This window comes from Aphanomyces astaci (genome assembly GCF_000520075.1).
Source record: "Aphanomyces astaci strain APO3 unplaced genomic scaffold supercont1.57, whole genome shotgun sequence".
In the NCBI taxonomy this organism is placed as follows: Eukaryota; Oomycota; class Saprolegniomycetes; order Saprolegniales; family Verrucalvaceae; genus Aphanomyces; species Aphanomyces astaci.
Window position 1 is genome coordinate 77,211 of NW_009798320.1, and position 26,677 is coordinate 103,887.

Consider the following 26,677-nt stretch of genomic DNA (forward strand, 5'->3'; position numbering starts at 1 on the left):
GTTAACTTTCGTCACTCCAGAATGTAGGTCCATTCAAACCTCAACCCAAATTGTAGCCATGGCTCTGAAATCACATCCCAGAGTGGCCGGATCCGAGGGCAAGCCATCAGAGCATGCTGTATGGTTTCGACCGCGTCGCAATCATGGTACGGACATTGCATGCAGTTTGGGTCGATTAACTGCATATGGTAGAAACAGTAGCCAACTGGTAGCACTCGGTACTGCGCTCGGTTCCACACGTCAGCTTGGAGAGGGGTTGCAACAGCGACAACACGGCGAAAGAGCTGGAGGTACTTATGTACTTGCAATAATGTAGCATGAGTGCGTAGCATGGGGTGGTTGCGGGTGGGTGTGGGTGGATTGAAGCAAACCAGTTTAATTTGCTTTGGAGACCATTCACGAACTTCTGTGAAAGTGTCCTTGTAGCTGGCGTAGAATGGGAGACGCCAAGGAACTTCCGCTTCGATCGGTAGGTGTGCATCATGTCCAGTGTAATCAAACACTTGATGTGCAATAGTGGTGAGTCGGCGGTAGACAGGAGCCAGTGAGTATGGTACAGGACCATCATACTCTAACCGTCGTATTGCAGGGACCACGATGTTGTCGAACTCGTCTGCCGTTGGCCACGTGCGCACCGCCACCGTGGTCTAGCGGTTTGAACATGGGGACCGAAAGGTCACCTGTTCAACCCCAGCTTTTTGCCCACTTTTTCCCCATTAACCAGGACTTCTATAGCGTAGCGTAGATAGACTTATACGTAGCGTAGCGTAGATAGAGTGTAGAGCGACTCGCACCAAAGCGAGCGCTGTGGCGCGACGCCATCGTGCCCCACGGGGACTTCCCATCTTTTCCTCTCGTCGAGAAAAGCAGCAGGTAGGCCGTAGGCCGTGCCGCTCCCAGACGTGGCCTGTTCAACGACAAAGTACCTTGACTTGGAGTTTGTATAGCTCTCAAAATCTGAGAAAAATGAATTATAGCCAATGAAAACAGCCCAAAATGGGTGCAAAGAGGTTAGGTCGTCGTAGGAGCGGTCAATTAATGGGCTCTCTACTTCTGGCAAGAATCTACTACGTAGTACTTCCTCCGTTCCAAAATTGTTGTCTGAGTTTGGGAACGGTGTACATGTCCCTGTATAATAATATAAGGTAAGTTTGAAATGCTGTTGTCACCTTCCCAATTTCGATTTCACGTACAATGATTGGTCAATTGCAACGAGCGCGCCAAGAGCTATCGCGTCATGTGCCTGAATGACGAAATATTTGGAGAAAAGTCAAAGTTTTCGTGCATCAAAACTTCAATACAACAATCTATATAAAACCAACATTCAAATACATTCATTCCGCAATGGGGGCGGGAAGACGTGACCTGACAAGCGAGGAGCGCGAGGCCATCCTCGATGAGATCCTCCTTAAAAGCGTCGGTAGTGTGTTTCATGTCACGACCGGCAAAAGGCTTCGGCGAAGACCTAGCAGCCAAGTAGAACTGCAACGTCAGAACGATCAGGCGGATTCATGCGCAAGCCAAGGCGAACGGAGCGCTCACAGGCGTCATGAAGGTGAATGTCGCCAGCAAGAAGAAGAAGGGTCGAGTTGGCCGAAAGAAGGCCTTCACTCCAGCCCAAATAAAGGCCAAACTCCGTGCAATTCCACAAGCCAATCGTACAACACTTCGCGCAATCTCCGAGCAATTAGGTGCGATGCAACATCTAATCCAAGCTGAACGATGCGTCGCAGGAGTAAGCCTATGTACTTTGCATCGTTGCTTAAAAGCCGCGATGTTCCGCGCTCATTCGAACACTATAAAACCGGTGCTTACGAAGGCCAACAAGTACAGTCGCCTGAAATACGCCATGAGTTACCACTTGGGATGATGCTGAGAAAATGCACGTTCGTGAGAATTTTTACAAGTTGTGACCGAATGTTATTTGTCCAAACATTGCCTTATATAGTACTTTTTCAGTTCGTTTTATTCCTGGGTGGACAAATCTGTAGCTACTGACTTCTGTGGCTAGGTACTTAGTAAGCTCACCCAAATGAGGTTGCAGATTATAATTGAGAAAAGTCGAATTTCTTGATTTTTTTGAAGGAGTAAGGGCCACAGTGCACATTCTTCTCCATGTATGAGGGTTTGTGATATTTGGTCGATCGCTAGTATAACTGATGACGTCGAGTACATAGCATTGTGATGCACGGGGCCCCAGGCTTCTATTGTATTGCAGCTTTTGCCGATTATGGTCATGCGGGGATTTACCACTCATACACCCATCGTACATTCAGTGGCATAGCCAGAGCCACCCTTTTAACATTATACATTGACAAAAGCACACAATATAGATATTTGCAGGATTCCAAATTTAAATGATGGGAGGAGTACGCCAACTTTCTGAGTCGGACAACAATTTTGGAACAGAGGAAGTACTACGTAGTGTACTTCGTAGTACTGTACATGTCACGGTACTGTGCAGTAATACAGTAACCTTATGCTTGAAGTACAACGTACCAGACTTAGTAGGTGGTGGGTACTACAGTATACAAACTGTAGTAGTACTGGACTAGAAAGTATACAGTGTAGTTGAGATAGAGGGGTCATTCATGGATGAATCTATCCACGAGATGTCTCGTTGGTATCCCAAATTGCGATGGATATCCCATTAACTTATTCGCGAGCTTGTTTGTCGCTTCGTCATACTTCAATATACCAAGCATGGTCAAGATAATCGTGGCCGCCTTGTCCGCCGCTGTCGCGTCTGCTTTCGGCACCATCTCCGAGTTGCCGAGAGAGATAAGCAGCCTCATGGATGAAACCGTGGATCCATGCACTGACTTCTATTCGTATTCGTGCGGGACGTGGCAAAACAACACCCTCCTCTACGACAACCAAATTATCAATGTGCACACCGTGCTCGCGACTGCGGCGGACAAGCTGGTCGAAAAGTTGTTGGATGCCAAGCTGCCCAAAATTACGGAGTTCTACGACGCGTGTATGGACACTGACACTTTAGACACGTTGGGCTTGGCTCCCATCGAAGACCACCTCAAGGCCATCCGCAGCGCCAACTCGACCGTCGAAGCCATCTTTCGCGGCGCGGCCATCGCCAAGGCCACGGGCATGCCGCTCTTCATGAAGCTGACGGTCTCGGGCGACAATGCCGACGCCACCCGCTACGCCTTGTATGCCGAACACCCGGGATTGCCGTTGGAGGAAATTTTCTTCAAGGAACCGGTGTTGTGGGCCGCGATTGAAAAGCCATACCGCGAATACATCGCCACGACTTTCACGCTGGCTGGCCGCGCGGACGCGGAGGCGGCCGCCGACGTCGTGATGGCGTTTGTACGCGCTAGTACCGGGGTACAGGAGTCCAAGCGTAGGCTCCAAGAGGGCGTGACGTCTAGCAACAACCGGTTGTCACTCAGCGCCGCCAACGCATTGTACCCATTGGGGGTAGGTCTCCAATTGCAAGGGTTTGGGTTCGACGTCCACAAAGAGTGCAACACGAACACAATCCTGCTGGAGAACCTGTACTACGTAGACGTCATCGAAAAATTGCTCCGCAGCTTGTCCGTCGACGAACTCAAAACGATCATCGAGTACAATGTGCTCAACTTCAACGCGCCATTCCTGTCAGCACCGTTTTCAAATGCACACTCGGAATTCTATCGCAAGGTGCTATATGGCCACGAACCCCTGCCGCGAGCCACGATCTGCCGCAGTGAGGTGAGTACGACCTTCGGCGAACTGGTGGGTACGCACTACCTCAAGGAAGTGTGGACGGCCGACACCGCCAAGCACATCGAATCGTTCGTGCAAACGCTGGAAGCGTCCTTCGAGACCGGGCTCGACAGCGCGGGGTGGCTCGATGACACTACTCGCGCCAATGCCAAGGCTAAGTTGTCCAAGCTCACCCACCTCTTTGGGGGGCCCAAGAACCCCAAGACGTACCCCACCTTGACGTTTGACCCCAAGGCGTACATTGCCAACCGGAACAAAGTGTCTGCGGACAACACTGCATTCAAGCTCGCTCAGATCGGCACTGCCGTGGACAAGCAGATATGGGAGACTACTGCGCAAACCGCGAATGCGTTCAACCAGCGGGAGACGAACGTGCTCATGCTTCCCGCCGCCATCTTGCAGCCCCCCAGCTTCGATGCAAAGGCGGACCCAGCCGAGAACTTTGGCGTCATTGGCGCTAACATCGGCCACGAAATTACCCATGGTTTCGACGACGTTGGCCGCCTCTTCGACGGCGACGGCAACGTCACTCAGTGGTGGTCGGCTGCCGTAACGAAAACGTTCGACGAAAAGTCCAACTGCTTCGTTGAGCAGTATGGGTCCATGGACGTGCATAGCGAGCTCACGGGTGAATTGGTCGGCAACTTGGACGGCGAATTGATTTTGCCCGAAATCATCGCTGACAACGGGGGCCTCAACATTGCGTACCGGGCATACCGAGACTACGTGCACGCTGTGGCCGATGCCACCAAGTACACCAAGGAAGCAGGCGAAAAGATATTTTGGATCAAGTATGGCCAATTTTGGTGCGCTAAGAACAGCGATGCGTACCTCCTGGATTTGCTCCGCGGCGAACACCCCCCAAATCGCCACCGCTTGATCGGGTCGGTTCAAAACTCGGTCGATTTTGCCAAAGTGTTCAACTGCCCTGTGGACTCGCCCATGAACCCGACCAAGAAGTGTGTTTTATGGGAATAGATTTAACCAAATACTTCAAAGTAATACAGTAATAATTTATACCCGGAAATATTTCAATATTCAGGCCCAAAACACCATTTTGGGTCATTCACTGTAAGTATGTTCTTAACTCGGGTTAAATATACGACCAAAACCTTGTGTTACTGACATGAACAAGTCACCAACTTTCCCAAAACTCTGACCCCTAACCCCCTTTACACCCGCGCACCCTTTTACCCCGGAATACCACGAGTACATACCTGACTGTCAATCAACAACCCCATTTTACCCAAGGTAAGCCCTACTCCGGGGGTTTCGGGGTTTCTGTAAAACAAGTGTTAATCCGTTGGGGAAGTTACAAATGCGACATTCCCGTTCGGTAAGTACACGATTGACATGTGAATAACTTAAATTCACGTGCATTGTACCTCAAGTATCGTTGATGGATGCCTTATCTTCGAGTGGGCTCATCAGTGTCGGTGGACTTTTTACTCTGCTAATGTCAACTTGTATGATCTTATAAAGTCCTTACACGTTGGAATCCAATACCTGTATTTATTTATCAAATCATGGTCGTGCAAAAATGGGGGCATGACTGTAGAGTGATTTTGCTAACTTGAAATTACCTGTGAAAATTTTGGAATACTACGTAGTACTCGAGAAGGATCCAGAAACGAAAATCCTGTGTGAAATGATTTTGCTACATCAAAATTTGTTGTGCAAAGTGCTTGGCTGACATGATCATACTCATGTCGACCATGGCACTACTGCTGGAAGAGTCCCAAGGGCATACACTAGCGATACACATACCTCGCGGCCGATTCAACCTCATGGCACAAAACTATTCAACGTGCACCATCCACTTTAGCTTTAAGAAGAACGAGATTCAGCAATTGAAAGTGCTGCTGGCGATTCCCGACCCGATAATCACGCCCCAGCGCTAAACGCAAGCGCCGAGCAGCTGCTCGCGCTCATCGTACTCCTCGTTGGTCCAGACGCACGATGGGCAGCAAGGGTTTGTTCTTGAAAAGCATTAAGTCGTCATAACGTTTTCGTGCTCTGTTGACCGTTATGGCTTGGTCATAGCGACCAGGCACATATACTACACATGCTGCGTCTGTGGGTCTAACTGTCGGTATCGATAAATTCCACTCTACATCCGACTCCACTAGTAGAAAGGGCTCTCTGTTGTGTCGACGAGTCGAGTGACGCTGATTGACCACGTACAACTGGACCTATCACGTTGGAGATGCTCTGTGACCACTGTCCTGCGCTTCTTGACTTCGCCATGGGGCGCTTCGAACGGCCTAACATGAATTACTTCGGCACCCCTTAAAGCGGAATGCTGTCCTACGCTTCAGCACGGACTCGGACCACATCGTTGTTGCCCATACACCAAGAATGTCACAATAAAATTTAAGTTCTCTCTGAGGTTTTATGACAGTGATTTTTCTCGAACAAATTTGCCTGTGGATGGCACCTATTTCTTCACAGTGATTTTTCCACAAAGAATTACTTCGAAGTATATAGCAAAATCACTCCAATAACGTTACAGGAGTTTTGAAGGTAGGCACCCCCTGCTGTCGGGGAATTAGTCTCCATTTTGGTAGCTGTCCCCTTCCCAATTGACCTGAAGCCGGAAGTGCATGGTATGACATCGAGAGGCTGCCAAGTTCACTCTGGAACGGAGTTATGAACGGTGTTTGCCTCTCTCTAGTTGTAGTTAACTTTTCAGAGGTTACGGCGGTATAGCATGTCGATGGTGACATCGCCTTGCTAACGTTATTGAGTTTCCCAAGGTCGGTGATGCCGGTACTTGCAAGCCTACTTGACCGCAGCGATTCTGTAATCCAACCCCCTGCTGTCGGGGAATTAGTCCATAGGCGACTTTTCGAACTTGGCAGCATTCCAACACCCAGCTACGTGGTTCTGAGCGACGAATACCCTGGCTTGCTTCAGCTGAGTGATTTTGCTTATTACTAATAACGTATTTTACGACTCACAGTCAATGTTGAGTGTGGTACTACTACGTAGTACTAGTACACGGTTTGGCAACCTCTAAAATTTGGTAGTGCTTCAACAACTCGTAGCTACGTGAATTTACTGACTTGTTAATGGAATTCGCAAGGTTAGCCACCTTGCTCCTTTTTAATATCCAATCAGAGTCCATCACACCTTGTTTCTTACACACGATTGGCTATAACACTGACAGAAGAGGTTACAATTTTGAACTTTGAATTTTGTACTCTGGAGTAGAGCTTTGTGTGATGCTGTTCCAGAGACTTGTGCATTGATGAGTGCACTCCGACTGTGTCCAATGTGGTTCTCCCCTTACAGCTATCATTGTGTTGTGCGCTCGGTTGGGTCGCAATGTCGTGGTGGCTCTGGTGGGCCAACGCGGTGACGCAAGAGGTCTTGGTAGCACCCATCGCAAACGCAAAGTGCTTAAGCCGCCACTTCAGCACTTGCGATGGGTGCCACCAAGATGTCTTGCGCCACCGCCCGCACAACCACGCGATCACACCGGCAGGGAGGTGTGCGGCACTGACACGGGTTGGATGGTGGAATGAGGGATGACCAATTTCATTGGGTTTGTAGGCAAGTGGTGAAATGAGACCTGTTAGAATTGTCTGAGTCCTGAATACCACATCACATGATCTTGCTCTCATACACAGCCTACACAATTATCTCAAGACTCCTTGCATCAACCGTCATCACAGGAATATATCGCAACAGGGCGTGATGAATCTACGCAGGGATTTTCGTGATTTCACCGCATCTGATTGGACAAAATTGGACAATTTTGAATTCGCAAGGTGACCTGCCTTGCGAATTCCAAAAAGAGACAGACACATGAAAAATAAAAATCATCAATACAAACTTGAAGATATATTTAATTGAAACTATACAATTTCAGAATTATTTATGGAATTCGCAAGGTGGTTCACCTTGCGCAGCATACAAAATTGCCTATTTCACCTTGCTTTTTCTGGTTAATGTTAAATTAATACAGTCGCGTCTTACCGAACGGGAATGCCGCATTTGTCCACCTTACCCAACGGATTAATTCCAAACACGATGCTACTGTATGTGCGTAATCATCACCCATAATGTTCAGTTAAAATGGGCCACCCCACTACCAAAAGACTTACTCCGGAGTACTAACGTTAACGTTACGCAGTACTGTACTGGTACAGTATTGTGGTTACAGTTAATTGAGTTTTGGATTCTCATTGTATATACAGTAGTATTGTGGATTCCGTACAAATTTCCAATCAGGGAATTATTCCTGCAACGCTCTCATTACTGGTAACAGCTACTACAGTAGTACTACGTGTAGTGCTTCAAGTACTAGTAACGGGTAAAGCGATTTCTCGGAGTGATGCACCAGTTCGCATGGCTACAGCTGTACAGTACCGATACTCGGAGTACATAGTATTCTCGTAGCTATTCCATGAGTACAACATAGTATCAGGACTATTTAGCAATAATGGTCGAGGTAATGTTGGTTCGAGTTTGCTGTGGTTTGCGATGTGGTGCCGTCTATGCCAGTGGGGCGTAGAAATTTGTTAGGTGGGATAGTCCAATTTTTACCCGTTTGTGGCCTGGATATCTTGCCAAATCGAAGTTAAAATCGAAGTTGTGCGTCGACAATATGTGAAACTGTATCGCCTCCAAAATCGAAGTTGATGAATACTGGAATATTCGGGGCAAACTCAACCCCATTTTGAATCCGTCCAGATTGTCATTGATCACCCCCGCAGAGGAAGCTTATTCGCATATCGTCCGTCACAGCCACATACAAACACGATAATGAAGTTGACGTTCCCATCGCCGCTCCAGTTCTTCAGACGCCTACGCGGCAAAAGTTCCGCCGAAGAAGGCACGAAGAAACTCAGCCCCGTGCCACTCGCAGGCGCCAGTCGAGCCTTCAGCGGCAGCTTCACTCTCTGCAACTCGCATGCCCCTGGCACCGACGCGTCCGACAATGACGGATGCAAGACGTGCTCGTCCTGTCAGCGCAAGTACGTGCCGTACTCGAGCACGTTCAACGACTTCTGCTCCCTTGACTGCAAGTCCACTGGCTACGCTCAGATCACCAAGGCTGTGTATTAAGCGACGATTCGCGTCGTCGCACCCTAATTTATGCTCATTTATCGCTCAACCGCTTTCATTCTGCAGCTCCACAACCTGGCGCCAGTCGTCGTGCATTGGGAAGTAAGCGCTACGACCACGTAGCTGTCCTCCCTGTAAGCTCAACGTAGGGCCAGCGTGAAGTTCCTCTTGTAATAGTATGCCGCTGAGCACATTCATACCGGGATCTATTACGGCGAAATATACCAAAACAACTGCGAGAAATACAAAATAACGGATTCTAATTGGTCGATTTTCATTCATACTTGACAGAATAAGTCGGAGAGTTTCAAGTTTGGTCAATCGGAAAAATGCACTTCTCAACGATCGCCAAGGCCGTCGAGGCCGAGCTACTGCCAAAGATCAAAGGGTCGCGCTTCATCGGATTCATCGCACCTGTGACATCACGACAAGATGCGCTGAATGTCGTGTCACAGAGGCGAGCCATGTACCCCCAAGCCAACCACCACTGCTTCGCATACTCACTGGCAGTGGCCAACGAAAGCTATTGCTCCGACGACGGCGAGCCGCACAGCACAGCGGGTCGACCCATTCAACAAGTGCTTTCCCAGCATCGAGTGCAGGATGCATGCCTCGTGGTGTCGAGAATATTTGGCGGTACCAAGCTCGGCACGGGCGGACTCGTGCGCGCCTACGCGGGCGCCGCGGAACTCGTCATGGCCGAAGCCACCATAGTGGAAACCCAATTGTCCACGTCACGAACCGTGCAAGTGCCCATTCGATATGCAGAAATGGTCAAGAAGTCCATCGTCAACTTCGACGGCAGAGTCACAAGCTTGGACTTTGGGGTGGACTCGGCAGCATTAACCATCCAGATTCCCTTGGTGCACTCCACCGCGTTCCATACTTACGTCAACGAACTCACAGGCGGCCGAGCGGCATTCTCGTCCAGCTAACTCATGTAAACATACAGCGCTTGCATTGTTGGACGATTAACACTGCCCAAGCCCCTTCCTTCCAAAACGTCCACTCGTCAAGCGTAGATCTAGTGTAAACCTTCAATGCTAGAGTACAGCGATGTAGATGTAAAGTACTATTCTCATACTGCTTACGTACTTCAAAGTACTGTACAATATATAGCGACCGCGCCACGAGTAGATAGACTCAACCCTGTGTATGCAGTTGAAAAGTAGTACTGCATAACTAACGGGAAATTAGTTGGTGGTGCACCGTACTACCCAGAGTAGTTAGTACCCATGACCGTGTGTGTGCAGCGTCACAAGTCTGACTGTCGCTTAGAGCATCTCCAACGGCGTTTTTATTTCTATTTTTAGCAAATGATGTTGAATTGCGAACCAGTTGCCACCCCCATGTTTTGAGTGCCCTTTTCGCCCAAACGTACGGTACCGAGGTAACGTTAGCACTTTGATATGTATCCTGCAACCCCAAAAGAGGTATACATGAGGTGGGGATGCCCTCATGTATACCGACAGCTAACTTAACTGAAGATAAATATATCAAACTAACATCGACAACTACAACGACATGATCCAGCAAGTCTGGGAAAATGCGGAGACGTACCGCATGGTGAGTATACGTCTGGGGACGTTGGCAAGCCCTCCAGTTATTGCTTTGTCGCCGTGGAATACCTCCGCCGAATTCGTGGAATCCCTCAGGAGGCTGCGGGAAATGACGAACATAGCCATCCTCGGCGACATAAGCGAATGTAAACGTATATCTAGACGAAGGAGTCGAGTTTTGGTGCAAGGCAACTTTGTATTCGATTCCGCTGTTCAATAATACTACTATAATATGTACTATTAATACGTAGTACTATTAGTAGTGCATTTTGAATGACTAATAGTGTGTAGGTGGTATACTGTAATCAGGCCACCAGACATGTCGACGGGGTTTCGGGGTTTTAGCGATGAACATTCATTCGCAAACAACTCGAAGACCTGCGCTTCGACTTGAGGGTCGTGACATTGTAGCTCTACACCACCGGGCTCATATCTTAAATACAAAGCGCTTGTGCATGAACACCCACGGAAGTCACATCGTTCGTTGGGGAATCGAAGTTCATAATGCCACTTCCACGAACAAAGTGGACTCCACGCACTCCATCGTAGGACTTGACTTCCGTCGCGGTTCTGCACAAGTGATTATTTCATATGTGATAGTGGACTCCACTACGACGACTGTATGACGCGAATTGCGGACGCGTGGCAAGAAAAACTCTGCACTTAACCCTTCCTCAGAGCCATCCGCATCGACACTTGGATCATATTCTGTTTGCACTCCTAATACTATGCACGAGATGGACATCTACTACGGTGTGCACAACGTGGTCCGATGGGCTTAGCATGTACGGGTTGTACTGTACCGTACATGTTGAGCCCATCGGACCATAACGCATGTAACCATCGAGGATACCTCGGAAGTTGCCCAGTGGATCTCGGTCATGTTGGGCCACCACTTGTCCATAACAACGCTGACATTGACAATTTCGTAGACATGCAACGTTGTCGACGGAGCTGATGATAGCACCCATGACAGTGGATCACTTCCAGAGTTTGTACCAAACGTATTCACGCTTCATTTGTTGGTGACCCTAGTGCTGCACGCGTTGCTCAAGTCCACAGTTATCGGGGGACTGGAGCAATGCTTGCGCCACTACAGTAAGGCCACCGACGAATGGGCGAGTTGTCTGATGATCTCCTTAGTCAAAGTCCGTCCAATTGGAAGTGAAGGCAGCATTCACCACTCACAACATTATGATTGCCTCTTAGTAATTTGTAGCGATGTACATCGTACACTATCTACATATATTACACCCTCGATAACCTATCTTAACACGATATGAATAACAATTGGCCTGGGGGTAGCAATGAGATGCTGTGGAGTTTATGGTGTTCGCGTGGGCTGTCGAGGGTGTGCTTATCTCCCCTAGGACCAAAAGGCGTCTTAGACGTACCCCTAAGACGTACGAATTAACTAATTTGTCTAAAACATTTTTGCTTACAGTCAACGTTAGCATCCATCGACCTTTTGTGAATAATTCTATCAAAGTAACCTGAAATGGTATAAAACTTGTACCAGCCTGTATGGAATTTTATTTGGAATCGGACAATTGTATTGTTTTTCGATGAAACCCCAAAACGTGATTGATAAAACGCCTGAAACGCAGGAATGCACGTCATTTTTCACTGTATCATCCAATAGTCTTGCTAAACTTGATGGTCACTAATTGTTTCATTGACTTTTTGTATCAATACTACCTCTATAAATGAATCCGGATAAGAAAACGTCGCTTGATGCGGACGTTGACTGTTAACTGTAAATCAAGAGAAGAAATCTTCATGAAATTTTATTGAGCGACATGAGGAGGGGCGATTCTGTTCTGTCTATATTTAGCTCATTATATATTTACGTAAGTACTGCTTAGACGAACGTCAAAATATACTTATTCGTCTTCGACGTACTTAAAATGTTTACGAATGAAATGCTAGATCTTGTTGCTCGTTCACATTGCGGCACGTGTGAAAGATATCGGCATGACTGCTATTACCTATGTACTTGAAAAAAGTCGAAAAAACAAACAATCCTACACGTGATGGAACCCATGACCTTTTGCGTGCCATGGAATAACTTTTCAGTCTAAAACCTTGGATTCCAAGAGGCGATCTCTACCTGCACACATACCTGGGAGATTTGATATATCCTCTTACATTCGACGAGGCATTTCTCAGTCAAGTCATTACGGTATCCTACAGGCCTATGGATGGCAAAAAGTCTTCCTCCTTAAAAATGATAATCCAAACTCAATTAATCTCAGTCAAGTCATTATCCCACTTGTACACTGAGGTTGCCGTTTGCTCCTATGGTGGCAACAATTCTTCCAAGGGCTCCTCTGGATACCACGCCATAAAAATATGCCAAAACTCGAAATGAGATTTTACAAAATTTGTCCAATATACAAACGCAATACAAAAAGAAACCGTCTGGATACCAAACATCACTCACGTTTCATCCGGATTCAAACTTGCGCGCCAAAACGATGCTCACGACCATGATGATCCTGCTTCGTCGGCGGCGCCTCAAGCGACGTCGCATGATGTTGATGTCATACCTGGTCTACCACTACTCCATCTACCTCTTGAAGACGTCAAAGCGGGTCTCCATCTTGTCGGGGGCTTTGTGGGTTGCCGAAATACTGCAAGGAAACGGGGATGCCTTCGAGGAGACGTTTCGAATGTCCCGTGATGCGTATGGTGGACTGCTGCACGATCTCGTCCAATGTGATGTTCCAAAGGCCCATCTGTGTGCTGTATGGTTGCTGCGGTTTCGAAAAGCGCCGTTTTGACAGAACATTGATGTTGAAGTGGTCACATGGACGTCTGTCTTTACATGAGAAATTGACCATTTTGGTCCATTTTTTTATGCCATAATTCGTGAATTTTCTTGCTATAAGTTTGTAATATTTCCTTTGGATTTTGTGGTATCCAGACGAAATAACTTCGCAACTTTGTCATTTCACCATTTTATAGAGATTTTCGTCATTTTATGCCATAATTCGTGGCATCCAAAGGAGCCCTGAATAATTACTGGTAATCACATCACAATAACTTCATCTGAGTATTGTGTACGTAATCATGGAGATGATTAGTCACATCAAAATAACGTCATCGGAGTATCGTGGACGTAAACATGGAGATGAGTATTCGTACACGATATTCCGGATAGTTCTATAGTAGTAGTGTTGTAGAGCACATTTGACTCAAATGTTGAACGTAATAATCTCCATTCAAAAGAACCAGTACTGTATGTAGCCCTGTAATCTCGAAGCCCTCAGGACCCCTTGGGTTGCTATTCACGGAGTTTAGTGCATCACCAGTGGTGATAGCTAACCACAGAAATGCACAAAATCCCTAGCCGGAATGCGTTGTTTTAGATTACACGGCGTTTGGCTATGAAATACTTCGAAACATTAATAATAAGAACAAGTGAATTGACTACTGTCCCCGCAGTCGTTTTCTACCAGAATTCCCTCATCTCCACAACTCCTGGGTTAAATTGTCACCGGTAAGATAACTGTACGGAGGGGATTGAGGTTATGTACATACTATACGTCGTCCACCCAATCTAACAGCCGTCTCGTCGTTCAATAGTGAACTCCGCCCAAGCCGTGTGGTAATTCCGAAATTACGACATAATGTTTGATTGTAGACTAGTAGACTGTACACACAACAGTTGACGTGATACATATATCGCGACGGCAACGTGGTGCATCCAGCTCGAGAGTCATTGGCCTTATTTTTGCAATTCCATTGTCCCATCAACATCATGGTTCAGTACCGTTTTGTGGCCCTCGCCGCCGCCACCACTGTCGCCACGGCCAAGATCTCGGTCCAAGTGCATCGCAACTTGGAAGTCGCCAAGCAGTCGAACGTCGTGGTCAAATTTCACTGTGACGAGGCCCACGATACCCACCGCCGCCGACTCAAGGCCGGTGCGTCTCGCACCGAAACCATCGAGTCGCTGGTTGATTCGTTGAAGGAGCACACAACCACGTCACAGGCGTCGGTCAAGTCGTTCCTGGCCAACCAACTTGAATCGACGGCTGTGGAAGTGGCCACGACATGGATCGACTGTTCCATGTACATCGACAACGCCTCCGACGACCTCGTCCAGAAGATCGCGGCGTTGCCTGAAGTCAAATCCATTTACGAGCCAGTTGCGATGGCACTCGAAGAAACCAAAAGTGACGACCAACCAGCCAGTGCTGTCGACGTGGTCAACCAATGGGGGATCGAGAAGATCCAAGCGCCGGCGCTGTGGGCCAAAGGCATCAAGGGCGACGGCATTGTCGTGGCCAGCATCGACACCGGTGTTCGACACACCCACGAGGCGTTGAAGTCGAACTGGCGAAAGGAATACGGTTGGTTCGACCCGTATGATGAGACGAAGCTGCCCAACGACCCGCGGGGCCACGGCACTCACATCATGGGCATCATGGTGGGAAACACGCAAGGTATTGGTGTCGCCCCGAATGCCACATGGATTGCATGCAAAGGATGGACCACAACAATGTTCAATCGACGTGAGTTGGTGAAATGCGCTCAATTCCTGCTTTGTCCCCACGACAAAGACGGCAACAACGACTGCAGCAAGGCACCCCACGTGATCAACAACAGCTGGGGGGAGTACGACACGCACTTTGATATGGAAGATACGATTAAAGCGTGGAGAGGTGCGGGAATCATTCCCGTGTTTTCGAACGGCAACGACGGCGCTAAAGAAGTCTGTGCGTATTCGAGTTATCCTGGCGCGTCCCCTCAAGTGATTGCTGTCGGCTCCACTGACAACATGGATTTTTTGGATACCCATTCAAGTTTGGGACCTTCCGTGAAGAACCGCACCAAACCCGACATTTCGGCTCCTGGTGTCAGCATCCCATCCGCAGTACACACCCGTGACGTAGGCCTTTCGTTGAGATCTGGCTCGAGCATGGCTGCGCCTCATGTTTCTGGAGCCATCGCATTGTACTTGTCTGCAAACAAAGGCGCCTCGTACGACAAAGTGTACACAGTCCTGACCAACAACGTGGACACGGACACGTTAACTCCACCCAACAAGTCCTGCGGTGGCATTCCCAACACGCAATACCCCAACAACCTCATTGGCTACGGCCGCTTGAACATCTTCAAGGCCGTGACTGCTACCACGTGTGGCACCTTGGAAGACGACACGCACTATATTGGCGGCAACTTGGGTTCGACCAAGCAGGCAGCTGCTGAATCCTGCTGTGCCGACTGTGAAAATACACCGGGATGCAAGCTGTTCGTGTGGACCGACCACAACGGCGGCACGTGCCGCCTCAAGCATATCAAGGGGCAGAGGGTGACTGTGGTCGGAGCCAGGGCAGGCCTGCTACCAGCCCCAGCCTTGGCAGGACCGCCGTTGTTTTAGACCAGCTATTACCATCGTCATCAAACTCACCGACCATAGTTACACTCTCAACTTCAAGGTAAATGCCTGAATTTGGGATTCAGTTGCTTCGCAAGCACTATAACTTGAAAAAACTAGGGATGCCAACTAATACCATACTACTTAAGTATTTCTCAATATTTCGATAAATATCGAGATAATTTGAATTGTGTCGAAACGACGTGTCCGGATAGCATTTTGATCGCAAGTTTATGCGATATTATTCGGCCGAAAATATCCTGAAAAGCGGAATAAAAAATATACTACTCCAATTAGTATACTTTGCAGGATATCGCAGCATTCCCTGTCACTGAGCTCGTCGTCAAGTGTCCCTAGACACAAGCTTGTCGGCCACATGTCTATGGCGTACCCCACCAAACGACAACGTCCAGACACTTTCCACGGGAAGGTGCGGATGTGTCATTTGAATGTCAATGTCCGCATGCACCATGTTCCACGATCCCCGCCATCCAGCACGGACAATCCATGAAGGAGTTCTGGATAGGACATCGACGTTTCAGTGGATTGTCCGTGCTGGATGGCGTGTGTGACGGTCGTACGGGCTAGACGCACAAAACTTTCGAAAGTCCCGAGATTCAGACTTCAGAGCATCCCCACCGGTGCGACTGTAAACGCTATTATACAGTTCTATCCGGATTATTTACAGTTTTGACAACCCCACCGGGCGACTGTAAAATACAGGTAACGTTAACTGTAAAATTTTACCGCGAGACGCCAAATCGGCCAGATTTACAGTCGCGACTGTAAAATGCAGTTTTGACGAATTAGCCAATAACATGCTATCAATGGATAATTTTGTCCAATCATGTGCGTTATGGAGTCAATAATCAGTTGGTTCAGAAATGGAATCAGCCAAGGCCATCCGTGGTTCCAACTTCACGACCGACGAAGACAGCCAGCTTGCCCGGTCATGGATCAACATCTCTCAAGATGCGTCCAAGGGTAGTAGTACTCATCACGCATCACCACACCGTCCATGATTCGTTCAAACAGCGGTCTGGCCATTCGAAAATGACGGCGAAACTTGGCTTCGCGGTAGATTGATTGGGGTCAAAGTAGTAGGTAAATCCGAGCATGCGCAGCCTCGCTATCTCGTGGTAGGTCTGGCTGGCGGTTGACAATAGAGCCTTTAGGGCGCGCAGAAGACTGATGAAAGCCAAGAATCTCCCAAGCTTGATCCATGTCATCATCGTCGTCCTCCCACGCCATCGCACCAGGCGTTCATTTCCGGATAATAACATTATTCGGATGTTTTACAGTTTTACCGCTGGGGTTGACAAAATCAAAATACAGGAACTGTAAAACGGTATTTTACAGTCTGATTATACAGTCGCATGCATGCCCTCAGGACCAGATTCTCTCAGTTTTACAAACAGGGACACAAGCAAGGATCCAATCGAGAGGTTTAGCAACTCATCTTTATCATCACTCTCAGCTGTGTCTATCAAAACTAGAAGTGTAAAACCTAATTACACTGCAAAACTTTACTAACAATCCTTGGAATTGGCCAATTGTGATGACAATCATCATTGTCCTCATAGGTCGCTTTTGGTTCAGCAGCCACCTGCGTGAGGGGATGGTTGTGCTGGTCAAAACCTTCCTTGCTGCGAACGCCTCTAATTGGCGTCAGTGGTCTCTAAGCCCCTGATGCAGTTGCAGGACGAGGTCTTCGACTGACATGCGCACATGTCTGGCCAAGCAAGCGCCGACCCGTCTTCGTTGCTACACTTCGTACTTCGTGAAGAGTCTTCACTGAAGATTGTTCACCAAGTGTCGCTGCAAATGGTGCTCCAGACTCGACGGGGCCACTTCATAGAGCTACGTGTACTGTACACTGTAATGTTGTACTCTTGACGCATTTGCAGGTGGATAAATGCTTGCGCTTTTCTAAACGACCCACCAACAAAAACAAACACATTCTTGTGATAGTATTCGCTTGTTCTTACAGCTAACGCTCCCTCGAACCCAGAAGATAAGTACCGTTAGCGACAACATTAGCTGTGTCATTTGTCGTCGCGTCGAGCTATTCACACAGGGCATCACTAATGGGAGGTCGTTCAAGGACTTGTCAGAAAAAGAGCAGGGGAAAACTCTCGAGTGCGCGCGTCCTAGCATGGGACACAAGAAGCCTAATAAAGGTCTGGATGCTTGACAACGTACAGCATGTATCCGAATAACATATTTAACCGGAAGCAATGCAATGAATGATGCGACGGTGTCGCACGACGGTGGTCCTACCAGGAGAAGGTCTGCCTTGTCTCCGACCACAGTCGTCTTGGAGCCTTGGGTATGCTTGAGCCAGCACGTGCCGCCGTTGTGGTTGGTCCACACGAGCAGCTGGCATCCCGGTGTCTTTCACAGTCGGCACAGCAGGATTCCGCAGCCGCCTGCTTGGTCGAAGCCAAGTCGTTGCCAGCGTAGTCCATGTTGTCTTCCAGGGTGTCACAAGTGGTTGGGAGTTTAGCCGTGTGGAGTATTCGGGCGGAGTTAGAGCCATGTTTGTACTGGTTGCTAAATGTACCAGAGACAGCTTTGATGTAGTATTGCGTAGTAGAAGTAGTATCATATTGTATTCCATATTCAGTTTTTACTAGACGATCGCGATCACATGCAGGTGGCGACTGGCGGCGGTGGTTGGCAGTGCCACGAGGTCGTTGGCGTCATCATCTTGGCCCATCTTGGCCGCGACATGATCGACCTTTGACCTGTGTCTGGAGGCACGGTGGAACAGATATACCCCGCCCAAGACGAACATCATGCCCACGTAGTTGCCAAGCGTCGCGGGTTCGCCATATCGGTAGATGGACAGCACGATCAGGAGCGCGCGCTTCAAAGTGCTGACGACGCTGTGCGACACGGGCGAGAGCAGACTCATGACGCGATATGCCAGTGCACTCTGCACATAGTACGCCATGCCATTCAACATGAGGCACAGTGCCACAAACAGCTGGCCGCCGTCCGGGCTAACCCGTCTAGATGAAGTTGCCTGATCAACCACGACATAGATAGCTTGGAGACCCATCGCGACAAGGCTCGAGTACAGCTGTAGTTGCGTGACTCTACAGAAGAGATGATTAGAACATATGTGCATAATGCGATAATGCGGTGGTAGGGACGTACGAGAAGGCGTGGCTAGAGGATGTGAGTAATTTCTTGGACAACACATTTTGAAAGCAATCGGTGCAGTTGGCACTCAGAGCTGCCAGTAGCCCGAGGCAGGACAAGAAGGAAAAAGCAGGTCCTCCCAGGCTCGTGGAGACATTGCAGCAGCAGCACCACGCCAGGCCCAACACAATCGGCACCAGCGTCCCACTGACCCGCCAGGTTGTGGGCGTGCCCAGCACAATGTACGATAGCACGACGGTGAAGAAAGGCGCGGACGATTTGATGGTTTCTACAGGGGATAGAGCATACAAGCTAAGCCTTATCTCTGGCTACATTCTTGTGGAGAGATGCTCAAGTAGGTCGTACGAGAGAGAGAGACGGAGATATACTTGAGAGCCACCAAGTCACACACGAGGTTGAGGATGCGCACACCGCCAAGAGTGACCATGTCCGTGATGCGACATGGGATGGGTGGTGGGGATGCCGTGTATGCATGCGCTGCTTTCGAAGGTGCATTGTGTGGTGGGAATGAAGTAGTCCACATAAAAGCACCGCGCAAGTCGACCGCAAACTTGGCCGCGCCGACCGCGCGAACTTCGACCAACGCGCCACAGGCCACAGACATGACGAGCTGCATCATGGACAAGAGGCTCGTGTCGATAGCAATTGTCGACACGAGGAACTTGTTGGCCCATAGAGCCAAGAGACTCATGACATACCATACTACCATTGGATCCCAAAAATGTATGACTGCATATGAGCTTGTGTACGGGTGGTGTACTTACACCCAATGAAAATGACGAGGTCAGCATGCTGCCGCGGGCCGCTACCGGACGTCGTCGTCTTGGACGACCACCACGACGATGGAGACTGTTTCGCCCACGGCATAAGGATCGTAACCTGGCTGGAGGAAGCCTGCGAATCACCCAGGCAAAGCGGTGCAATGGCTGCCACACCTCAAACGACACGAGCCCAGTGCTAAATTTAGCATTCTCTTCCACCAATTGTTCGCTCAAAGTATCCATTGGCATGTACATGCAACCCTAGTTCATCTCTGAAGTGGCGCCAGCGTGGAAACATGCACGTAGGCGACGATGATACACTGCTTGCAACGCTCTAGCGAGCCATCTTTCATTCCTGTCGGACATGCAAGGAAATGAATAATTCAATCTGATTGGTGGATGGAATCGAAATCATCGTATTTGATTGGTTCATGGGGTTTAGTAAGTCTATACGATTGGACAATTCAAAATCCAAGTTGCTGTCTCCATCGCCGCGCAAGCTGCAGGACGACGCCATGTCGTCGGACGAAGAGTTTGAGAAGTACGTCCTTGATGACGACGGCATGTTGCGATCATTCGATGACCGTATGTGTGTGTATCCTCCAGGTTCCTTCAAGGAGACTCGGAAGACGAGCAAACGGCGTTTGCCAAGACCAAGAAGAAGGTCGCCAAGAAGAAGAAACACCCCCCATCGTCATCCAAGTCGAAAGCAAACGGTAGTAGTTGTACGAACTATATGTGTGTCCACATTGACTCAACTCCATCAACTACCGGTAGATGCAAAGCCTGCCGCAGCAACCACGACACTTGACGACAGGTATCCGCCCTCGATCGCACACGTCGTGACGCATGTTCCTTGCCTAGTGCCGATCCATACAACTTTGACATGGCTCCACCTGCCTTTTCCCGCAGCAGCGACGAAGAAGAACTCGAGCGACAGAAGGCAAAGAAGAAGAAACAGTCCGAGAAAGCGCCGCTTGTGAAGAAGGTGTCGCTGGAAGACCGCATGGCGGACATCTTGAAGCGCCATGGGAGCTCCATGGCCGAGTCCTTTGCCAAACCCGTCGAAGTTGTCACCCCATCAGACGTCCCATCCCTTAAGGCGGACAATGAAGACGAGAGCAAGAATGACGCGGCCTCTGAACATGCCCAGAGTAGCTCATCATCGGATTCACTTGGCATGGAGTCTGCCGACTTTGAAGTACTGTACCTGATAAAGTCCCCAGATATATATATATATATAATATATATATGTATATATAATATATATAATATATAATATATATGTATATATATATATATATAATATGTATGTATTGCACTCAACTAACTTTAGAACGACCAGGTCGGTGGATATGCCAAGAAGTCATCTGTTCCAGTCAAGAGCGCTCCACCACCATCAGCAATACTTACCAAGGTACCAATAAATGCTCTAAATACAATGGAAAAACCTTACTTTGATTATATTATATATATATATTCTTTCACAGGAGAAGGACGACATAAATACATATTATATATATATATATTTATAAAATTTCTTTCACAGGATCAGGACGACACGACGTTTCGCGTCAACCAACCATCCGTACCGCCATCGTCACAAACAGGTGTGGCATCCCATAGTCCCGTTGAACGTTTTCATATATATATATATGAAATTGTTGTATAATATATATATTTTCCTGTATATTCTCACGTGGACGCAGTAGATCGGTTTCGATATGCAGCCGCATCGACTGAAGAGCATTCTGATTTGGATGATCATAACGAAGAGGTCGATTACCATCACTCGGTCGGCACTCCCGCCTCAGCTTCCCCGCCAGTACCCTCCGCTGCCGCTGCGCCTAGTAATACTAGTGCTACTACTACTCCAGCCGCCGCGCCATTCCAGAGTGAATTTCAAAGAATGAAGGTGACGTTTTGCATTCGTAAACCCAGCTAAAATGAGCGTCGTTAGGAACTGTTTTCACGACCGGTCGAGGCCGAATACGCCACGGACGAGTTTGAACCATCGACTGCTCCAACAACCCAAGACAACACCCTAGTATGTACTAGATAGACGCTACTAACTAACTAACACTTAACTAACACTTAACTAAGTAACACTTAACTAACTGTTGCATTAGGCCAACACGGACTTGGACAAGTACGACGACGACGAGTTTGAAGACTCGGAGCCGCCGTCGCCTCCGCCATCGCCACGGCATCCCGACCGCTTGGTGCGTCGACATATATATATATTATATATATATATATATTGATATATATATATATTGATTAATAATTATATACGTGACGAATATGGGTAGTCGCCTGGCCCGCCGCCACCACCACCACCTCCTCCACTAACTCCCACGTCGATCCCCGTCGTTGCCATGTATAGTACTAGTACTAGATCGTGTGTACTAGTATATTTCTATATTTTCACTGCTAGGCCCGCATTCAGCTTGGCAGCACTGCCAGGTACCGTCCCTACTAGTTCCTCTAGCTAGCTAGTACTACTAGTCCTGACCACGGGAGTAGATGATCTCGAACCCCCTCCGACTCTGTCGTTCAAGTACGATCTCCGCTCCAAAGTGGAAACGATTGGGTCTGTGGATGGTGTCGAGGACGTCAGTTCCCCGCCTTTGGATCGAGACCAACCCGCCATGGAACCAGCATCCACCGACCCAAATCCCCCAACCCTTTGCACGACACAAGGGAAATTGGAGCCTGCTCCATCCATCGTTCCCCCCCCTCCCCCTCCTCCATGTTCCACCGCCGCGCCGTTTTCCATGATGATGGCGGCAGTGCCAGGCTCTGTTGTTATGGCCACTGCTTCTAATGTAGTACCCCAACCTGAGACCCCTTGTATAGCTCAGAATGAACTCGAGCGGCCATCACCACCGGACCACCACCAACCAACACAGTCAAACACAGCCAATGAAATCGCAGCCAAATTTCACTCGTTGCAAACGACGCTGAATCAATCCAATGCGTCGGTCCACACCACGGACACCCACGCGTCGATTGATAAGTACCACTTGCGCACGCCATATTCGACCAAAGAAAACCAGATCAAACTGCAGCTCCAGGCCGCCCAGAGGGAGATTTTAGCTCTGCGACACCAATTGGCCACGTCTGACCAGGACGTCCACACGCTGTCGCAGGCGCGATCCCACGTTGTCACAAGTACCAGTGGAGGCGTGCACATGACTAGCCAAGCCTGGGACGCTCTACGCAAAGACATGGATGTAAGACGGGTCTATATGTACAGTATATATTTATATGGAAAACAAAAGTCTGGAGTATTTAGAGTATTTGTATATATATATATATATATATATCGTCCTTTGGAAAACAATGGACATAAGACTGACCCATATATATATATATATACGTACATGGAAAACAATGAACTGGAGTATATATATATTATACATGAAAAACAATGAACTGGAGCATATAAATATATATATATTATGACGTATTTCGTGTATTATATGTATAGTCGCAAGAAGCGTTGATTCAGGGGTATCAAGTCGAGAACGAGCGGCTCATGCACCAACTCCGCGACGTCCGGCGGGATCTGCAGGTGATTCCTATGGATGCGTCAAGATATTTGGATGATAAGTATTATATAGTATGACGTGCACGTGACCAACCAAGAGCTCCAGGCCACGATCAAAGATCTGCGCCACCAACTAGACACCCAACCGCCCCCCCCATCTGGAGCCCATCCCTTGACCGCTCAACTACGGGCGGAAGGCCGTGTATTGGAGCTACAAGATGAGCTGCATCATGTTCGGAAAGATCACAGTCGCAGAGAACGAGAGCTCAAGATGGAGGTATGTACGTACTTGGGTGTGTGTGTACTTCATATGGAGGCAGTTGTGTATCGAGATAGATCGTTATCTATCAATGTTCTTATTACATGTATAATATATGTGTGTCTTGTCATAATATGTCTTATTATAGATTATATGTCTTTTAATATATGTATAAATCGACACTTTGCTATTGCGAAACGGTTTATGTCTACACCGACTGTGCAACATTTCGATTGTTCCGATCTATATACAACAATTGTATGGGTAGTTTTTTACTTGGATGTGGTTTAGCAGTGTGTGAGTGGAGCGATATTCCATATATATATATATCCATATTTAGAGATGGAAACATTGACATATAATATATATATATATATATAGCTAGAACAAGTGAAAAAAGCCAAAGTGGACGTCGAGTGCCGCGTGGGAGGCGTCCATATGGCCACCCTCCAGCAACAAAACGAAGCATTTGAAGCATTCAAACGACAGAGCGACATCAACCTTCACGACGCCCACGCTCAAATCACATCGCTGCAGTCGAAACTCGAATGGTAATATATATATATATTTATTTATTATAAAATATCATGATATATATGTAGGTATGTGCAAAACCAGCGTTTCATCGACGATCAAGACGAACTGGTCAAGCAACTGCAGCACTCGAACGAGCAACTAAAGGAGCAACTCCACCACTTGACGAGTACTAACAAGGCCAAGTCGCATCGCCCGTCTAGTAGTACTACCGACAAGCGGCGCATTCAGGTACGTACTATAATAGTACCTTTGCAACAACGATACATAGTTACATTCGTGTGCACAACATCAGACCTTTTTGGAATGAGTGTCATGTATTGATTGAAATTAGTGTCATACGTAATGGAATTAGTGTCATACGCAATGGAATTAGTGTAATACGCAATGGAATTAGTGTAGGCTTTGGAGGCTCAAGTGAAGGACATGCAAGTGTCATGTATTGATTGAAATGAGTGTCATGTATTGATTGAAATTAGTGTCATACGTAATGGAATTAGTGTCATACGTAATGGAATGAGCGTAATGGAATTAGTGTGATACGTAATGGAATTAGTGTCATGTATTGATTGAAATGAGTGTCATACGTAATGGAATTAGTGTAGACTTTGGAGGCTCAACTGAAGGACATGCACGTGGCGATGCAAAAGCGCCATCCAGACAGTTTGGTGAATTTGATTCTGGCGTCGAAACCTGACGACGTGGTGGCGCAACTGGAGCGCCAGATCCAGCAACTGCACGACCAACGCCTGGAAATAGAAGCGCAGCACGAGGTGAAACTCACGCGGTTTCGCCAGCAGCACGAGCGCGTGGTGCAGCAACTTCGACAGCAACTTGAGAGTAAGCCAAACATGGACGACGAATCCACCGAATCAGTCGCCACTGTGCGGCGGTTCTACCTGGCCAAAATCAAGGTACGAACCTCCATCGAGTAGTAGTACTAGTACTAGTACTAGTAGTAATGTACAGTAATAGTAGTAATGTACAGTAATAGTTGACGTTGTCATGTGTCGTTTTGATGGGTAGGAATTGGAACGAAGGCTGGAACAAGCCAAAGGACAACCACCACGACAATTGGACAAAGCAAGTGAGCCACTGACCAATACAGTGGTCCCGTCTGCGACACTGGTACACTAATTCACTGTATTCGTCGTCGACAACTGTAACATTTCTACCAATGGATTGGTGGTGATAGGAGCAACTACGAGAGCAACACATGGAGCGGGAGCTGGCGCTGCAGCGTCAACTAGACGACAGCGAAAACGCTCGACGGCAATTGATTCATGCGTTTAATTTGGGCAACACCACACATCCCCAAGGCAGCAACACCACACATCCCCAAGACATTTCAGCACAAGTACGGGAAAAGGAAGCCAAGGACGATCAAGCTCACGTGGCCAAAGCAGCCATGGATGCATTGAAAGATGCCCACAACGCCCAGATGCAGCAAGCAAAGGACATCTGGCACGAAGAACTTTTGCACTTGTCCGACAAACTATCAGCTTCGCAAGCGGTATACATATATATACACCACTACATTCGAGCGTCCTCCTCTGTATATATATCTTCTATATATATAGAAGATATATATGCACATTTACCCTATATATATATATATATAGGGTAAATGTGCATATTTATTTATACATCTACAAATATCTACATATATATTTGACACAGTGTAGTATAGTATAATATATATATATATATTATATACATGTGTAAATATTTTTATATCCTACATGGAGAGCATATGTTGTATTATGATGCATGTTCATATTGTCGATAGGTGAGTACATCACAGGCTCAATGGAGATTTGTTTTTACCATTCTATTTTTTCGAGGCCATTATTCTCAGTATATGTTTATATACTTGTATGTTTCATGTCGTGGATAGTTGAGTAGTGAAAGTATCTATCTGACTCAAGTTGACATTCTTTTAATACAATATCCTTCGACGACATCTGACTGACTTGGTGTTTACAGTGTCCATCCATGTAGTTCAAGACATTTGGCTCGTGTGACATTCTTGTAGGATTGCCGCAAGTACGCCGACGTGGCCGCGCAGGTGCCGATATTGGAGGCCGCCGTGCAGTCATTGGAATCGCGGCTGTCGGTCCCCAACACTCCGTCCATGCTGCAGTACCACGCGCTCGAGATGCAAATTCACACGCTCACTCAAAAGCACGCGATTCGCGAGACCGAGCTGCACGTGTTGCTCCAGAACGCCACGCAGAGCAGCAAAATGGAGGTGATGCAGCTGCAGCAACGCCACGAACAAGCCATGGCCGTCAAACGCGCAGAAATCGCTTCATTTCAAGCCCAGGTATGTATATATATATGAATATATATATATATATATATATCGAGCAATTGTACCCAATCTCGTATTCCATCTCATGTATTTATATATTATACTTATATAGCTCGACGAGATGTTGGCCGAATTGAAGCGGCTGCACCACCAGCACCCCTAACTTTGTGAAACGATGCTACTACGTAGTAGTAGTACTAGGGTACAATATGTGTACTAGTAGTACCCACGACCAAAAACTGTCCACGATCAACTACTTAGCGACTCATAATGACCTGTTCAGTGGATCTAGTACTACTACTACTACTATTACTTTTGATCGAGTTGCACTCCCTTCCGTC

The 26,677-nt window shown here is 47.7% G+C and overlaps 6 protein-coding genes across 7 annotated transcripts; 5 read left to right on the plus strand and 1 right to left on the minus strand.

The window, feature by feature from the left end:
* Nucleotides 1–2,703: 2,703 nt before the first annotated feature.
* Nucleotides 2,704–4,707, plus strand: H257_14358 (hypothetical protein; the record flags this gene model as incomplete). The annotated part of the gene is made up of 1 exon (XM_009842130.1): nt 2,704–4,707. One exon carries the CDS (start codon nt 2,704–2,706, stop codon nt 4,705–4,707), a length of 2,004 nt encoding a protein of 667 aa, XP_009840432.1.
* Nucleotides 4,708–8,421: 3,714 nt separating this feature from the next.
* H257_14359 (hypothetical protein) lies at nt 8,422–8,911 on the plus strand. Its single transcript, XM_009842131.1, has one exon. It carries the CDS (start codon nt 8,500–8,502, stop codon nt 8,800–8,802), a length of 303 nt encoding a protein of 100 aa, XP_009840433.1. The 5' UTR covers nt 8,422–8,499; the 3' UTR covers nt 8,803–8,911.
* Nucleotides 8,912–9,110: 199 nt separating this feature from the next.
* Nucleotides 9,111–9,882, plus strand: H257_14360 (hypothetical protein). The gene has a single exon (XM_009842132.1). The coding sequence runs from the start codon at nt 9,132–9,134 to the stop codon at nt 9,735–9,737; it is 606 nt and encodes a 201-aa protein (XP_009840434.1). The 5' UTR covers nt 9,111–9,131; the 3' UTR covers nt 9,738–9,882.
* A 4,242-nt stretch (nt 9,883–14,124) lies between these two features.
* H257_14361 (hypothetical protein) lies at nt 14,125–15,750 on the plus strand (the record flags this gene model as incomplete). Its single annotated transcript, XM_009842133.1, has 1 exon — nt 14,125–15,750. One exon carries the CDS (start codon nt 14,125–14,127, stop codon nt 15,748–15,750), a length of 1,626 nt encoding a protein of 541 aa, XP_009840435.1.
* Nucleotides 15,751–18,333: 2,583 nt separating this feature from the next.
* H257_14362 lies at nt 18,334–19,858 on the minus strand. 2 transcript variants are annotated; one of them, XM_009842134.1, is made up of 4 exons: nt 19,680–19,858; nt 19,261–19,617; nt 18,910–19,183; nt 18,334–18,848 (listed from the first exon to the last, which is right to left on the minus strand). In XM_009842134.1, the coding sequence occupies exons 1-4, from the start codon at nt 19,780–19,782 to the stop codon at nt 18,380–18,382; spliced, it is 1,203 nt and encodes a 400-aa protein (XP_009840436.1). In that variant the 5' UTR covers nt 19,783–19,858; the 3' UTR covers nt 18,334–18,379. The 2 variants fall into 2 exon arrangements, with proteins under 2 accessions (XP_009840436.1, XP_009840437.1); XM_009842135.1 differs by having other exon boundaries at nt 19,261–19,858.
* Nucleotides 19,859–20,107: 249 nt separating this feature from the next.
* H257_14363 (hypothetical protein) lies at nt 20,108–26,675 on the plus strand (the record flags this gene model as incomplete). Its single annotated transcript, XM_009842136.1, has 21 exons — nt 20,108–20,217; nt 20,283–20,392; nt 20,454–20,493; nt 20,541–20,877; nt 21,022–21,093; nt 21,226–21,286; nt 21,389–21,501; nt 21,637–21,723; nt 21,806–21,898; nt 21,989–22,056; nt 22,114–22,142; nt 22,203–22,912; nt 23,170–23,253; nt 23,303–23,506; nt 23,870–24,039; nt 24,091–24,253; nt 24,628–24,936; nt 25,049–25,150; nt 25,218–25,535; nt 26,058–26,348; nt 26,449–26,675. The coding sequence occupies 21 exons, from the start codon at nt 20,108–20,110 to the stop codon at nt 26,497–26,499; spliced, it is 3,522 nt and encodes a 1,173-aa protein (XP_009840438.1). The 3' UTR covers nt 26,500–26,675.
* Between the last annotated feature and the right edge of the window lie 2 nt (nt 26,676–26,677).

Bases quoted from the DNA above. Each gene is read 5' to 3' on its own strand.
- H257_14359 (XM_009842131.1), top strand. From the start codon at position 8,500: ATGAAGTTGACGTTCCCATCGCCGCTCCAGTTCTTCAGACGCCTACGC.
- H257_14360 (XM_009842132.1), top strand. From the start codon at position 9,132: ATGCACTTCTCAACGATCGCCAAGGCCGTCGAGGCCGAGCTACTGCCA.
- H257_14362 (XM_009842134.1), bottom strand. From the start codon at position 19,782: ATGCCGTGGGCGAAACAGTCTCCATCGTCGTGGTGGTCGTCCAAGACG. The intron at 19,618-19,679 runs GTAAGTACACCA...ATCCAATGGTAG, and splicing joins CCTCGTCATTTTCATTGGGT to TATGGTATGTCATGAGTCTC. The intron at 18,849-18,909 runs GTACGTCCCTAC...TCTCTTCTGTAG, and splicing joins TCCTCTAGCCACGCCTTCTC to AGTCACGCAACTACAGCTGT.